This window comes from Tripterygium wilfordii, chromosome 6 (assembly GCF_013401445.1).
Source record: "Tripterygium wilfordii isolate XIE 37 chromosome 6, ASM1340144v1, whole genome shotgun sequence".
NCBI lineage: Eukaryota > Viridiplantae > Streptophyta > Magnoliopsida > Celastrales > Celastraceae > Tripterygium > Tripterygium wilfordii.
The window spans coordinates 8548184-8565487 of record NC_052237.1 but is presented as its reverse complement, the minus strand read 5'-3'; the positions used below and the strand labels follow the sequence as shown (position 1 = coordinate 8565487).

At 35.6% G+C, this 17304-nt stretch overlaps 1 protein-coding gene and 1 pseudogene across 2 annotated transcripts; one reads left to right on the top strand and one right to left on the bottom strand.

Moving 5' to 3' along the window:
* Positions 1-823: 823 nt before the first annotated feature.
* Positions 824-6587, bottom strand: LOC120000464 (annotated as a pseudogene).
* Positions 6588-14497: 7910 nt separating this feature from the next.
* Positions 14498-17049, top strand: LOC119999507. 2 transcript variants are annotated; one of them, XM_038847117.1, is made up of 3 exons: positions 14545-14759; positions 14848-14938; positions 16678-17049. In XM_038847117.1, the coding sequence occupies exons 1-3, from the start codon at positions 14690-14692 to the stop codon at positions 16811-16813; spliced, it is 297 nt and encodes a 98-aa protein (XP_038703045.1). In that variant the 5' UTR covers positions 14545-14689; the 3' UTR covers positions 16814-17049. The 2 variants fall into 2 exon arrangements, with proteins under 2 accessions (XP_038703044.1, XP_038703045.1); XM_038847116.1 differs by lacking the exon at positions 14848-14938 and having other exon boundaries at positions 14498-14759; positions 16678-16815.
* Positions 17050-17304: the final 255 nt, after the last annotated feature.

The following is a 17304-nucleotide window of genomic DNA, read 5'->3' as shown; positions in this document are numbered from 1 at the left end:
AGAAACAACACATTGTTTCTCGTTCTTCTGCGGAGGCCGAGTATCTTGCCATGACAAACACTTGCAGTGGACTTGTGTGGCTCTCTACTTTACTTACGGACTTCTCTGTTCTTCATTCTCGACCCATTCCTTTACATTGCGACAGTAAAGCTGCTATTCACATTGGGAACAACCTCGTTTTTCATGAACGTACTAAGCATATCGAAATGGATTGTCATTTTGTTCATGAGAAGGTTCACTCTGGTTCCTACAACTCCTGCACATCCCCTCAGCTGAACAACCTAGTGACTTACTCACCAAACTCATCACTGTGAATCAACTTTAGTATCTACTTTGCAAGTTGAACGATCTTGATGCTCACCGTTCACCTTGTGGGGGTAGGGTGTTGAGAAGCAAAACGACACCGTAGACTTTTACTCTTTTAGGGCTAATTTAGGCGGGACACTTGAGCGCTCTTTTCTTTACATTGTATTATTCTTTATTTATTTTATTCTTTAGGATATCTTGTACAGATATATGCTGACTGTACAACTTTATTTTGTATTGTCTGAAATTAACAAAGTTCTTCATCTCTTCCAGTTTTCTCTGCGAAAGTTGCTTTGTTTACAGTCTTGTAAACGTCTTTTTTTTGAACCATATTTTGGACTTGAACTACATGGAACAATAGTCTACGACAGAAATATTGAAATCTGAGAACAAGACACTACCATGCTACTGAGATATGGAAGAATTGAAATCTGAAAAGAAAACACTACGCTTAGAAGAATCTAAAACTTAGAACAAAAACACTACATATTTCAATATTAACAAAACACTATGCATGGATGGCTGAAAGTTTGGAAGACCATGATTTGAATATGTTAAATATAGTTGAATAATCTCTCTTGATGAACTAATTATTCTTCTGTCTATAACATCTGTCTAAACTTCAGAAAATGCAGCACAATACATTATTCAAATAGTAGTCCAAATGCAACTGTAAACAAAGTTTCCTCGGGTTAAAACAGGCATTCTATCACTGCCACCAAAAGACTGCACGCCTATCCTCAATAGCCATCTCTAGAGTCAACAGATCCGCTTCTATCAGATCTCACCTGCAAATCAAACGCGGCCACAATCAGAGGGGAAAGGAAAAAAAAAAGAAAAAAAAGAGGCACACAATAGAAGGGAACAAGTATACTAAACATCAACAGCAAACATCATCATCAATAACTAAAACAAGAAACATACTGCAGATGAACGAGATGGAGATCGACTTGGACTCCTGCTGCGGCCCAAGCTTGGACTACGTCTCTTTCGCCTTCTACTAACTCCTTTACTACGAGGAGGCTGCAAAACAAATTAATAGTGTCTTCAAATGCACTGCAGAAAATAAAATTTAGTCACTATGAACGCAGATCAAAACACAAGAAATTAAGCAATTTCACTCACAGACTCAAGTGGAGATCTGGATCTTGAGAGTGATCTGCAAGAACATCCAGGAACAACCCAATTCAACATCCACAATAGTTTTCTAAACCGTTGGTACATTGATCCAAATGCCTCAAAAGCCACTTCACCTCGTAGTGACCAAAATCAAACACAAAAAAAAAAAAAACCACCAATCTTTAGCAGCAGCAAGCATATGCTAATTATATCCCACGATAACTACAGAATTCAATAGCTTATCAAAAATAAATCAGAATTCAATAATGAACTTTTCCAAGCCGTTCATGAGTTCAATGGAACTACATATTCAAGATGAAATCAGCACAGCTGTATGTGCAAGGTACCAGAAGAAAGGGAGATTGCATCCTTCGTACAGTAACACCCCATCTGACGACAATTTTGAGCCTAGGAAATGCTGAACATTCTCAAAATTTCCTCCTGATGATTTGTAGATAGTCATAATAGTAGCACTTAGATCACAAAAATCCAGCTTGAAAAGGGACAATCCAAGTATTGTTCCAGTCAAGCAACAGTTAGCAAATCATGCATAACATAACAGAATCATTAGACTATTTACTGCTTTCTAGAGGTGCTGATCAACAAAATTATAGTTACCTCAAGAGTCAAGACCCAAAAGATGTGCAGGCACCTGAGAACCACATCCCATCAAATACCTATCCAATTCCCAGGTCGCCACACAAAGCAGATCTAGCATGAAAACCAGGCAGCCTCAACCGCCCCCTACCTTTGAACATTGAAAGAAATGTAAAGGAAAATGGAAAATCGTGTAGCAATCCGCCAAGCTATAAAAAGAGGTGACTATAAACTCAGGACACTATAAATCTTATCCCATATACTGTCACAAGGGTGACCAACCTCGTGTTCATCAAGAAAGTGTAACAGGTAAAAGATTTTAAAAAAATAATTAAAATTAGAGTCTTTATAACTTTAAAAGCATGTGAAACTATGGGCAATCCAGAAAGTATGCCCTTGTCACCAAGATACCAGAAGAAACGCAAATAAGCAAATCCTCTTCAAGAAGATTAAAAATCCAAGAAAGGAAGAGAAAATCAAAAGTAGCCGAAGCCTCTGACACATAAAATCAGGAAAGATTCCAAACAAAAGCAAGCTAATACATCAGCTAATTTGAAGAGTGCAAACACAGATTGGAGTGAGAATGCGCTAGGAGAAGGTGATTAGATAAATCTTGAAATGACTCAAAATTAATAGCTTCAAAAGCTAAACCCAGTCTCAGACCATTCGCATTACAAGGCAGCTCCAGCAACAACTCATCAGCAAAGTTAAAAATGACTCAAAAGTTGCAGCTTCAGAGGCTAGACTTAGCTCCTCAACATAATTAAATAAATAAATAAAAAAAAGGAGCTCGCAAGGCCATCCGAGCTAAGTCCCAAGCACATTGATTTAGCTCATAAAATGTCTCAGTGCATGCTAGAACTTTTGGCCTTGACTATCCGACAAAATCTAGGATTTATAAATTTAGCATGTATGAAATGAGGATCATCGTAACCCACTCTTTAAGAATTCTCATGAAAGCTGCGAACATTTATACTTTGACGAATTGCCATTAATAAACATATTTGAAAATTATCCCAAAAAGGGGCCTTGGCAACATGTTTGGCCCTTCCCCAGTTCAGATAAAGATATTAGCAAGTGAAATCAGCTGAGCATAAATGCTTTAGGACTCAAATTGTATTGAACCATACAACACCCATGACATAATGGCTTACCATTGGACAATATTTACAATACCTGTGCACAAAAAAATAACTTCCAATTGCACGGTAACAATACTAGGCAAGGATTTCCACTTCCTTCTTCCAAGGGAAGCAAATCCACATAAAGTCCAATGATGAAAAAATGTTTAATATAAGTTAATTCAATTCATTGTTCTCTCTTTAGTGTTCTTTTACAATCTACGAAAATAATTTCAACCTATGGACTGATGCAAAAAATGTGCTTTTAGCATGAACATAAAAGAAAACAAACAATACTCCAAACAATAAAAAAAACCAAATGTCTAGGAAAACAGACAAGGTATGCAGCATATGCCTACCTTGAAACAGAGCGGGGAGATGATCCTGCAGCAGAACTCAAAGAGAAGGATCTAGTGGGAGATAATGACAGAGATCTACGTGAATATTTGGCCCTTGGAGACTTGCTGCAAAACAACTCACCTCTAATACAATAAGAAACTGGGCAAGGGGGTAATAATTTATTTCAGTCAATGTTAGTGAAGCACACCTCCTACTCCTGTAACCATAGCTTGGGCTGCGACTGAGGCTTCGGCTGCGGCTTCGCGACATATATGGACTCTGACTAGAATCATGCTCCCTCACCTAGGGGAGGCAAACAGAGATGTACAATCAGCATAATTCAAAGAAGGATATCCAGAGAAAATAAATTACACGTACCCGTATATAAGCCCGAGAATAGGCATTCCGAAACTCAGATCTATCAAGTTTCCTGATCTAAAAGAAGAACCAAACAAAATAGACTGTCAAAAAAAGCCCAACACCAATGAACCAGAGTCTGAAGTCTGAACTATACCAGAGGAATCACAAAATCGCACTATCATGTGCAGGTATTGTAACTTACAGCATACTTCATATCATCATAGTTAGTGTAATCTACAACTCCTGTCATCCCTGAAAAGATTACAATAGATATGAATGAAACACCATCTATATGGACTGGTTTCAGAACAATACAATGCAATATGATGTACATATAAGTTACAGTGCACCCCACTAATGAATCATGACATTAAACTATACATCACATCTTATACTTAAAAAAAATTAAAATTGAAGTGAACAAGATAAAGTGCGCATCCATCTCCTGACCAAGAACAGAAACTCACACTGAAATAACGAGGCTTCTACTATACAATATAAAAAGATAACAGATTCCTTGATTCCTTCTTGGAATGAAATAGTGCTCAAAAGAGACATATCCACTAAAGAAATTGAATGGTACCAACAGGTTAGAGTAATCTGACAGCGAGTACTTATATGATGGATGAAGATTCAAAATTAGGAGTTTATGGATTAGAAGTTTGAGAGTTCGAAAAACATCTGTGACCATACAAGAATTGAAGTTTTCAGTCACAATGAGCTGATTAAAAAAGCTTGATAGACTTTGTTTCGGATCAAAGAAACTTACACTCATGAGCACTACCCGAATGAGAGATATACAAAAACACTACAATCTGATGGAATGAAGCTTGAGTTTGAAATTTGGGAGGTAGAAGAAACAGCGAGAACCGAAGGCAGGTCTGTAACCTAAAGGCTAGAAATAAAGCAGACACCAATCAAAAAAACCAAATGGATGTTGGGGGAAGGTTGGACTGGCGGGAGCAAGAGAAACATAATTAACACCTTAAGAAGGGAAATACTCAAATACGCCAGAAAGCAAATGACTCTACTGAACTTTCATACTGTGTTATATGAAAGAAAACATTACTGATTTGACCTACCACCATGATCGCGAAACACTTGAGAGAAACAAACATCACCAGCTTTTCACATGTGATCCTGATCATTAACACAAATTATAAGAGATGAAATAATAAGGCAAGCTAACCCTAGTAAAAATAGCCAAATTATACCCTATCATCGTACGCAAATTGATAAAACTTTCACAACGAAAAAGTATCAAGTTAACCTTAAGGTCTTGCCATGAAGCAGAACGAGGTAACCCAGTCACTAAAACTGCATGATACAAGAACACAGCATTAATTGCCAACTCCTTGATGGAAACAACAATGTCGATCAAAAGCAAACCTACCACGATAGTCTTTGCGCCTGGAATGTCCGCGGCTGCTACTGCTACCGCTGTAACCACTATACCGATCCGTAGGTGATGATCTTCGCCCACCATGAGCAAGTTCAACCTGTAAGGCAATGAAAATCCTAGAATCAACATAATACTGGTCCAGTGATGGATATTATAAAGATACCAAAATAATATTAGCAAGCATTGAATGAATGCTAACCCGTAACCGAAATCCATCAAAATCATACCCATCTCGACCATAAATTGCATCATCAGCATCACGAGGATCTTCAAACTGCCAAAAAAAAGCGTTCAAAGAACTATAAAGTGAAAAACACAATCACTAATTCATGTACAAGTTCCGTTCAAGTTATATTAGAATCTGAAAAGAACAAGTATGTGAAAGAGATGCTAAAAAAGATGCGCAAACTATTGAATTAGTCCCCCAAGATGTAAAATTCAAAACTTACCTCAACAAAAGCATAGCCAGGGGGTCGTGGTGGGATCTTCAAATCAATATCAACAATGGGTCCATATGCATTCAGAAACCCAAACAGGAAAAAGTGATGATAGACAACAAGCAGTTTGCTAAAGATAAAAGCATAACTAATTCATTCACAACATTAAGTCGTAAGAAGTGAATCTATGGTTAACTCGCGCAGGCTAAACAAAATGCTTTTTTTCAGAACAACCTGCCATAACTGAAAGCAACTCATCTGTTTTAGATCCAAAGTAAGAACAGACTCGATCTTTTCACTAATAAGAACAGACCTACGCAAATAAAAAGGATACCTTGTAGAACAAATCTTCGACCTCTCTCATTCGAGTATCACCAGGGAGATTGCCAACATAGATGGTGCGGCTTGAACGGCGACTCATTTTTTCGCTGTTATAGCACAAACACCACTTGAATCAGTTCAGAACTTCAGATATATAAAACCCTAAACCAATAAAAAACTAATGATCGAAACAAAAATGACTAATTCATATCAGAAAATTAAACAACATGAATTGGAATTAAAAATGACTAATTCATATCAGAAAAATAAGCTCAATAGAATGAAGTAAAAAAATCAATGAATTTCCGCCAAAACAATAAGTTCCATGTTGCTGATAAACATACCAAAATAATTAGTAAAGAACTGCCGCTTGAAACTCAATAATTAAGATAGGAAGAATAAGAAGAAAGAGAAGGGAATCAGAGAGAGTGCGAAGAACTGCGAGGGAAAAGCAAGAGAGAATTAACCTTCGCCGAGACTGGGGATAGAGCGATGAACAGAAGTGCACTTCTGAGAGAAAAAAAAAAGGACTTGGATTTTTCTGGAACTGGAAGGATACGTGACCATTCCAATGGAGTTCTTCAGTTTTAAAGGACACGGTTGTCTGCTACCACGTGTAGGGTTTTAATCATCTACCGTAACTGTAGAAGCTCTTAAACGTTTTATTTACTAGTTTACCCTCACAATTACTCTTTTTTTTTATTACTACTACTATGGCACCGTTTGGTGCACAATTAGGAGCAATTACCAATAAGTCCATAATTTGTAGGAACAATCAAAAAAAAATTATAAAGATACATAATATTGAATTACATATATGTCCATCTAAATTTAATAAATTACAAAATTTAGGCCTTGTTTGGTATCACTATTGTTTGTATTTGTTTGTTCGCTTTTATGAAAACGTACAACAGGTTTTCAAAATTTGTAAAAACACAAAAAACAAGTTTTCAAAAGTTTTTAAAACACCACACACACAATGACTTCCTTTCTCTCTCAGACGACATGCGTACCGACCCTTCTCTCATTTTCTCAATTTAGGGTTAGGTCCGACCCGGGCTTCGGGCAAGGGTCAGTCTCGATCCTAGGCCTAGCTACGGGGCCGGGCTACGAGCCCAGAACAATCATTGGGGTCGGGTCAATCCCGGGGCGCGTATCGGGGTCAGGTCAGTCCCGAGACGGGTATCGGGGTCAGGTCTGTCCCGGGACAGACTTCGAGGTCGAATTTGTCTAGGGACGATCATCGGGTTTGGTTCAATCTCGGGACGAGATTCTAGGTCGGGTTGCTACCAAGAACGTCGTCGGGGGTCTGGTCGATCCCGGGACAGTGTTCGAGGTCAAGTCGACTCATGAGAGATAAATTCTTAATGAATTGGCGTGTTTTCATTTTAAACTCTTCGACATTTTCTCTATGCATGATATCATCAGTTTTGACTTTTTCCTTTTCTTTTCTTAAATGAAACTTCAAAATGATTTATCTCTCATGAATTTTGAAAAAAATTATAGATACTAAATTAGTGTGAAAAACTCTTTCAAATAAGAGCATTCATCGATATATTCTGAAATGAAAAAAAATCTCTCATGTAAATTTAATGCAGATGAATTTATCTGTAGTGCAAAAGAATTTATATGCACTCAATTTAATTTATCTACACTACTTATAATTTAGCTGCAGTATATATAATTTATCTGTTGTGTATAAAAATTATTTATCTACCGAACATATATGACCCTATTATCTCTTCCTTCTCCGAGCTCGGGTTATGGAAAAAGGAGAAGAAGGTATCAGCAACAACATGGTTTATTAAGAGACAACTCAAGATGTTCATATCAATCTATTATGCACTTTTGTATCTAGCATTGGGTAGACCTCATACAATAATTGTGCTAGCCCTACCGTATCTTTTGTTTCGTTTCTTCTGGAACAATCACAAACAATTTTTTGATTATGAATCTACTACACAAATTTAATGCATAATCTTAGCATTCAATGTGTATTTCTGAATAATCTCATTACTCAATTATTCAATAATTTCGTTTTACCAAGTTCAATGTTAGTCAGATTAGTCAACATTTATATGTTTCAATGCAACAACGAGATGTTATTTGTAACAAGAAGTAAATTAGTTAACTACGGTGCATAAAACTATTTATCTACATATCATATAATATATATGCATAGTAAATTAGTATATAATTTATTTGTAATGCATAAAAATTATTTATCTACATTGTAAATTTAATACAAATAAATTTTAAGATATATTAACCATAACAAAATTACAACAGACAATACAAATAGATTAAAATTTAGTGTAGATAAATTTGTGTCCATACGATTAACAGTCCAATACGCAAGCTTTGAGTACTTAAAGTAAGGGTTTAAAGTAAGGATTATCTTTTCATCATTAATTAGGAACATATGGGATCCAAAACAGTAGACTCCACTTATTATTTTACTCATTCATACCCTTAAAAAAGTGATCATTAGTTTAAGTACTTAGAAGTTAGAGCAAGTCCAACACATTACTGATAATAAGGTCAAAAGCTGTTTTTGGTATTGCTTTTTCAAAATCTCAACTTCCAACAGGTACCCAGTAGTTGTTCCTATTTTTGGTTCTTTCTTATTGGTATCCCAAGTGTACGGTAGAAGAAATATCTCCTATAATCTCACATATAAAAAAAAAATAGAAGACTCTCTCTCTTCATTCATATTCGCGCGAACTTGGAATCCATTGGAGGAGGCGAAAGCGCCGGGCGATCTCCCGTTTCATTGCTCTGGCTATCTCTCTCAACAGATTTATTTCTTTTGAGTATTCTCGTAAACTATATATTTCGTTGGTTTGATTGGAACACAAAACCTAGGGTTGTTTTTTGCGAACGTTGATTTGAAACCCAGATGTGGGTTTTCTTGATTATTGTTAGAGCTTGATAATATGTTTTCCATGGATTATCGTTAATTCATTTTGCTTTATCTGTATCTTTACCTGAGCAGCTCGATACCTAATATGGCTAGGGCTTTTTGAGTTCCTTCGGGATTTACTCTGCCTACTTTTGTTTTTAACAGTTTTGAAATTTTAGAAATTTGATTATCGATTTGCTGACATGTACTTTTTTTCATGGCTAAACACAATTGCTACTCGCTCTCATGGAAAACAACCAGCTTAATTTTCAGAATCCCAATTTCCCCTTCCTTCGTTCTGCCAATTCTTTTACTAGTATATGGAAAAAAGAAAGAGTAAATGCAGGTTATATATAATCGTCATTGACAATAATGTTCTTGATTGATTTGGGGTACTTGTTGGTAATTCAATGATGTGCCTTACATCTGAGGTATCCTAATTGCTAGTTAGATATGCTGACTGATTTCTAGTTTGTCTCGAGGGTAATTCTTTCTATAGGGTACTGTTGGAGACTGGAGTCATTGTCCATTGGTCTACTGGAGTAAAGAGTGCTGGGGACTTTTGTAATTTGCAATTTTGTATTTGTCTAATTGTCTGCGCTTTATGGTATGGACTACTAGAGTGCTACTGCTGGGGACTTTTGTTTGTAATTTCATATTTGTATCCTGTTTTAGACTTTTGGTATTTTATTTGGAGTTTGAACTTTGAATAACAGCTAATGGCTAATGTATGCACTAATGTAATGAATGTGAGACTTTGATTGGTGACTGCAAGAGCAGACTTTGTTATGCTTGAGCTTGATTACTAGAACAGATGTTATCCTTGATTGCTTGAGCTTGATTACTTGTTAGTTGCTTAGTTGTTTGATAATTCAATTTCATTTTCCTCCTTTCAGCTGCCTTTCAGGGGCTTAAAGATGGAGTTGGTTGTTACCAACAATTGACTCGTTGAGCAACCGACATTGTCGATCGTCCAACCAACACCCAACCCACATAGTCGAGTAGGGCAATGATTTTCAAAATATGACATAATTGGTTGGTCGGGTCGATTGAATTATCGATCGATAATCAACTGACCTAACCCATGCCCAGCCCTAGTTTGAATTGTAGTTGAAATATGTGATGATGAATAATGTTTTAATGGTAGTTGAAATGTGTGGTAATGAGTGGTAGCTTAAATAATAAGTATTTTAATTATTATTTTTTTAATAAATAATTTTGAATAAATATAAAATCTATTCATTTAAAACAAAAAAATTCTATTAATTTAAATCAATGTATAATAATGACATTATATTAAAACAAGTTGCATTTGTTAGAATAAGTTAAAAGGGATTATGTTGAAAAATATAAAATAATTGACGTGATGTTAAAATGGGATATGTGGTTGGAAGAGTGTTTAACTTAAAATAGGGGCAACCTATACCCAAAAATATGATAGAGGGTTGGACTTGCTCTTATGGATTAAGAAGTTTAGAGATTTTATCAATTTGCTTCAGAAATGTATAGTGCAAACCAATACTGATTGGGAAAGAACTTCCTTTCTCTATTTCGAAGAGATGAAGCTTTCTTCTGAAGCTCCTTTGACATAGTTTCAATTCGTTTTCTGATCAAGAATTCTTCATTATGTTTTACAATTTATCACGTGGACAACATTGATAAAGCTCCGATCCTAATGGCTTCAGAAGCAACAATGTCAAGCACACGGTCAAGAGCAAGCTTTCACTCATCAAAGAAGGAATATATCTCAGATGTTTTTCTATTGCCATTGAAGTTGTCCTTGCTGACAGGGATAAGTGTAAACTTGAACAAGTCATGAAGGGATTGGATAAAATACCGTTGGAATACTGAAATACTAGTTCCACAAGATTCCCTAACCATCGTCTCTAACCAATTATATTGTGGTTGAAACTGATTAAAATACTAGTTCCACAAGATTCCCTGACCATCGTCTCTAACCAGTCATGTTGTGGTTGAAGATGGTTATTGCATAGTCAATACGTTGTAGATATGCAAAGTAGATTTGTTCAAAATTTTAATGCTAGAAACTTCAGTAGATTAATGTGATTCTGGATTTCGTGGTACCGGTGTATTGATTTCCAGGAGAGACACAATAGACTTTGAAATGAGAGAAGATAGCTTGTGTTGGTGAAACAATAGGTTGAGGGTACTTTGGTCGATAACAAAAATTTTAAATAATTTTTCTTTAATGGAATAAATATTATCTCCTTATGGACCTTATGGGTTGAAAAATATTAGAGTCTACCCATTGAAATAAAAGTTTGATTCGAGAGACCTATTACTAATTAACCCTAATATTATTAATTTTGTCCATCTTTGAACTTCGAAGAAAAAACGAAGAAACTTAATATATTTCTATTAGCATTAGTTTCGTAATTTGGTTTGCTTTCTATTTTTTAAAAGGAAAAAAAATCAGAAAAACATCTATTTTCGTCTTCAAATGATTTTAGATATTTTTTGATTATCGAGAATTGCTCAGGTCAATATTACCATCGAACAGTTGGGCTAGCTCTAAATACGGGCCGCCAACTCAACCCTCTCCATGCTTACGACAAGTAAGACCAGATTGAAACTCATGCGAGGAGAACAAGACCGAAACTCATAAATGAGAGTTAACTTCACATAGTCTCTCAAGGGTCTTTGGCCCATTCAATGAAATAACGTCAAAATTGCTAGGGGTGAAAGTTAATTTGCGACCTCCCACATTTACAAGATTTAACTATCTTTTTTTCATATTTTCTAAAATTAACAACCAAATTGGAGTTATTTTTCTATTTTTGGAAAATAAAAAGGGAAAAAAAATAAGCATACCAAATAAAGCTTATGATAGAAATTTCATTTGCAAATTTTTATTTAACATAATAAATAGAAAATTGTGTTTGTAAATGGAAGAAAATATAAATAACAACAAACTCATGTAAATGTAATATAACCAATAATTTTTGGATTGAATGATTCTGGGTCCGTTTGGAACAAAACAAAAGATTTCGTATAGTATAAAATTACAATTTAATGAATTATCAAGTGTTTGGTGGTTTTTAAGAAAACTAAAGATAGTATAATTTTATACAAAATGGGCCTCTTATACGATGCAAGTCGTATAATTTTATACGGAGCACTTATGATAAGAGGTAACACGTCAAATAACACAAAACACCCTCTTTAAAGAACAAATCTCAACCACTTGTCACTTTTTATACCGTTTGTCCTCTAAAAAAACTCTTAACTACAAAAATTTAATAATTTTTTTATCTTTAAATTTTCATAAAAAAAATTGATAAGAGTAAAATAATTAAAAAAATAGTAATTGTTTTAGTTGGGGTAGTACAAACATATTATCACATATATTATATTATCATTTTTTTTTAACCTGAAAACTTTCATTAAAAGAAGAAGTAAGTCACATGAACTTACACATGATGCATACCAGATGCACCATACAATACGAAGACTATGTCTTTGAGACAAAACAAACGAAAGATCAAAGAAACCAAGTCCTACATAAAATTATCTAGACAGGAACACTAGAGACTTTATCCCGCACAACCACATCTATTAAGAACTCAGGGGTCAGCCCCACCCAAACGCTCGGACCCTCAACAAGCACGGCCACCTTTGCCAGGCAATGTGCTGCTTCATTCCCCGACCTTCTAATGAACACAACTTGACATCTGAAAGCTGTTGTTTTATCTCCTTGACAGTTCCACCCCACACAATTAACAACTCATCCCCAGATACAATGTGACGAACAATAATTTGGGAATCTCCTTCCAAAATTATATTTCTAAAACCCATCTCCTTCGCAAACAAAACTGCAGATAGAGCCCCCTCAGCTTCCGCTACTATGGGAGAAAGAGCTACAGGCCTAGAATAAGATTTTGCTGCCAAAACCTCCCCCGTCGAATCACGAATGATTACTCCTAAGCCTGTTTTGTTTTGAATCTCACAAATACTCGCATCCCAGTTCACCTTAACAAAACCAACATTTGGCGGCGTCCAAAACACAAGCTGCGAATCCCTCCCACTTCCCAAATCTACGAAAGATGATACTTCACTTACATGGGGGACAGAAAAGAGGGCCAACTTCATCAGTTGGATAGGATTCAAAAATTCATTTTCAAAAATAAATTTATTCCTGCGATGCCATATCAAGCGGAAAGTAGAAGCTAAAGTTGCTAAATCTTGGGAAGAAAGCTTGGTCATTGCACAAAACCAAAGCGTCTCGAAATCAGAGAACATGAAGCTCATCTTCTGAATAGCAACTGGGCTTATAGCAAAGACCCTCATTGAAAACATACACTGCCACAACGCATGCAAGGGTGATTCAATTTCTGCCTTACATAGCGGACACCGAGCATCAGAGACCACTTTTCGTCTATATAAATTGGACATAGTAGGTAAAGCCTTGTTCAACACTCGCCACATAAACACCTTGGTGGACTCACGCGTTTGGAGTGACCATATACACTGCCATAAAGATTTCTTCCCCTCCCCCAAGGAAGACGAAGCCTCCGACAACCTGACTAGGAAACGAGCGCGGTGGTACCCACTTCGCACAGAATAAACTCCATTTGTCGTACCATTCCAACTCAAAACATCCACCCCACTTCTTGCGTCCACAGGCAACTTCAGAATTTTAGAAGCTATCTCCTTCGAAAAGATAGAATTAATCAAGTGTAAATTCCACCAACCCGACTGCGCATCAATTAAAGAACGGACCCTTTCCTCCCCTTGAAAACCAAGAGAAATAAGAATCATTTGGTACAACAACAAACCAAACAACGTATTGTATAAGAATTATACTATACAAGTCTAACATCATTTTTTTTTTCCAAACATTAGATATGATTAAATTATACAACCACTTATCCAATGATTAACTTATACATTGGATAATAAAATTATAATAATCTATACGGAGCCTAAAAAGTTATAATAATATGCTACTTTTACAAATATTATCATTTTCCAACTTGATCTAATTTATTCATTCACAAAGCAAAATCACGTGACTACTCAACAAACTCCGCATTCTGCAAAATACTCAAAAAAGAACAAATTTCTCTCGTTTGGACCCACCAAAAATTTCCATATTTTCCATATTTTCTGTATCCATTAAAACTCAATTTCCAAAAAAAATTCAAAATCACATGGCAACTCACCAAACTCTGCAAAATACTCAAAAAAGAAAAGAAAAGAAATTCTTCTCTTGTTTGGATCCACCAAAAATTTCCTTTTTTACCAATTTTTCTGTATCTATTAAAACTCAATTTTTTAAATAAAATTTATTGTATATCATTCATTTACTTGAGTTTTTTTTTTTTTTTTAACGAATGAACCAAACTTAATTATACTACTAAAATACATTATAAAAAAATTAAAATTATTACGCACAACCGCTTAGATATAACCTATTAAATTTGTCTGACTCAAACATTAAGAACTCATAAATTTTTAAATAGTATTCTCATCGATAGTAATATCTTTTTGCTCCGTTGGCTTGTTTATATGTTTTTATAATTAATAAAAAAAATTAAATAGATAATTACATTCACAAAAATAGACAAAAACATTTTCCAGGAAACTTAATGGACGACAGAGGGAAGGAACAACCGGCTATGATTCAGCGGTACACTTTCCCAATACAGCTTGCCAATTTGGTTTTGTATTCTAAATTGCTTGCTATAAACGAGAACCGCCTCTCGTACAATTTTGAGCACAAAGCCACAAACCCTGCATCTGCATTTCTCTCTTACTTTCAATCATGGCGGAATCAAAGTCCAAGATTCAATCTGTCAGGGAATGGGTCGTTGACAACAAGCTTAGAACTGTCGGTACGTTCGTCTTCCGTTTCTGTTCTTGTCATGTGTTTTTTTTTTTATTTCTCAATTTTTAGGGATTTTTTTCCCTTTTGCAATGAAGGGTGTCTATGGCTTAGCGGTATTGTGGGTTCCATCGCCTACAATTGGTCACAGCCTGGTATGAAAACCAGCGTGAGGATCATCCATGCTAGGTAAACTTGCGGTCTACATCCCTATGATTTTGTTTAGGTTTTATCTTAATTTTGTACGAGATTTATGTTTGTTTTAAATTATTTATATGTTGTAAGGTATCAGAAGTCAATTTTAAAAGGTAATCCAATTTGGCTTGTTCTTTAGCTGCCAAATTTTGGGGAAATGAGAAGCAATTTAGGATTTTGTTTGTTTTAATTTTTATGACATTGATTTATTTTCAGCCCTTAATTTCTTGCTAATGGACTCCAATACTTAGGCCAGCCAATATGTAGGTAAAGAAATCCGAATTACAGGACTTTTTCTTGTGAAATCTGAGCTTTTTTTTTTTGTAAAAATTTTGTTTGGTTAAAAAAAAAACCCAATTGTTATTTCCTTTGCGCTTGATTTGGGGTTGTATGTTATGGCCAAACTGTATAGGGCATACACTTGTTGGTTGTTGCATTATGCTTGCCCTTAGGGGTTCACTAATCTGGTTTTATAATGATATAGTGTGCATTTTTTAATGCTTGGGGCATGGATCTGGTATGAGAGGAAAGGTAAGACCAACAAAAGGATGAATGGAAGTATTTTAAAGAGCTTTGAAAAATTTCCCCTCTGCCCCTCTGGGCCAAACTTTTTTTGGTCTTAAAACAATCAAGAGAGAAAATGAAATAAATCTTGAACTGTGATGTGTTGAATGCATTAGTGAAACTTGCTTAATTTTATACACCAACCATGGTATGCGTGATTTGGTGAGTTTTAGAATGTTTGAGTTAAATGTAGGCAGATGCTAAAAACCATTTCTTAACCAAGGATCTGGTGGTTTAAGAAGCACTTAAATAAGGGCTACGTAGAAGTCCAGCTGTAATCTGTATCCATAAGAGTATGTGATGTGTGATTGTGACTGTCTCTAATGTTTCTTCACATTCTGATAGAATGATCTATGTACTCTTTTGTAACATTGATTTTTTATGTAGTGCAAGTTTATGAGCAGTATTCTATGTTTGAAGTAATTAAGATGGCATGTGATATTCAGATGGTTTCCTTGCTACCTGGTCATTGTTTCTTTTTTTTTCTTTTAATGAAACTTGTCCTTCATTATTTTTAAGGAATTTTGTTCCACATTGCTGACCCATCTGGAATAGTGATATACTCATGAATTTTATCTGCGGGACTTGGCATTTTATTGCATCGTAGCACATCTATTTTGAACCAGAACAGTAGCCCTGAGGGGCTTTGTGCATACATGATAAACTGGTTACTTGAATGTTGGATGATTGTATCACGCTGTGAAGCTAACTTTAAAATGTTGAGATCCTGTAAGCATCACCGTCATTCAATCCCTTTTTGGTGGGTGTGTGGAATATCTAAACCCTTACCTTCTCATAACACATGTCAGGTTTTCTTAGCTTTGAGGGTGGTATGCTTTATGAATATGGCATTGTATTTGCTTTACTGATAATGAGTCTGGGATCTCGAATGATATATGTTTGTGCTACGAGTATGACGGTAAATTGCAGGATGCTGTGCTTGCTTTATTTTCCTGTCATTCTTTTATGCATATTTTTGGGGTCCTGTATGGTTGAACATGTAAAGGGAAGTCAAAAAATGTACACTGGGCAGTCCTTGGCAAAATATGTTAGTTATCCCACTAGCATCGCTGAAGATGGGGGTTTAGGGTTTATATTTCCTTGTAGCTATGCTCAAGTCTTGTTCGCTTACACTTTGCTAATTTTTTCTGTGCTGATGGTAAAATCAGGTTGCACGCTCAGGCTCTTACTCTGGCTTCATTAGTTGGTGCTGCCGCGGTTGAGTATTGGGACAACAGAGGTGCACCCAAGGCCGAGCGATATCCAGAGTTCCTCCATGCTAATCCATTATCTCGCAAGGACTAGATAGTTCTTTCTGTCGCAGGTGTCCGTGCCCGATTAGTTAAAGTTGTATCCTATAGGGGATAGAAATAATAGATTGTGTGGACAGGCACAAGTTCTGTATTTTTTTTAACCTCATTTGGCAATGTTGAGCTAGTAAATGTCAAAGAAATTTACAGCTGGATGCTATCTGCTATCTAGAGATTGAGGGAGCGTGTTATTGCAGTCATTTTTTTCAATGATATTGCCGTTTAAGGATTTTTTTTTGGGTATTTTATAATGAGAAAAGATTTAAAATTGAAAATTGCTGCTGGAATTTAATTATGAGAAGTTGAGAACCGTAAATCCCCGAATTTATGCATGTGAAATAGCGATTGATTATAAATACACATGGAAGGTTCAATTAACGTCAAATACTCAATATTAATTGAGGGTAAAATGAGAGTCATATTTAATGGGTCTCAAATATTTTTTTTGCCTATTTTTATAGGCAACAGTTCAGTATAGATCAGAAA

Excerpts from the sequence above, each read along its gene's own strand:
- LOC119999507 (XM_038847116.1), top strand. The coding sequence starts at position 14,514 with ATGGACGACAGAGGGAAGGAACAACCGGCTATGATTCAGCGGTACACT. Across the intron at positions 14,760-16,677 it reads CAACAAGCTTAGAACTGTCG|GTTGCACGCTCAGGCTCTTA; the intron begins GTACGTTCGTCT and ends TGGTAAAATCAG.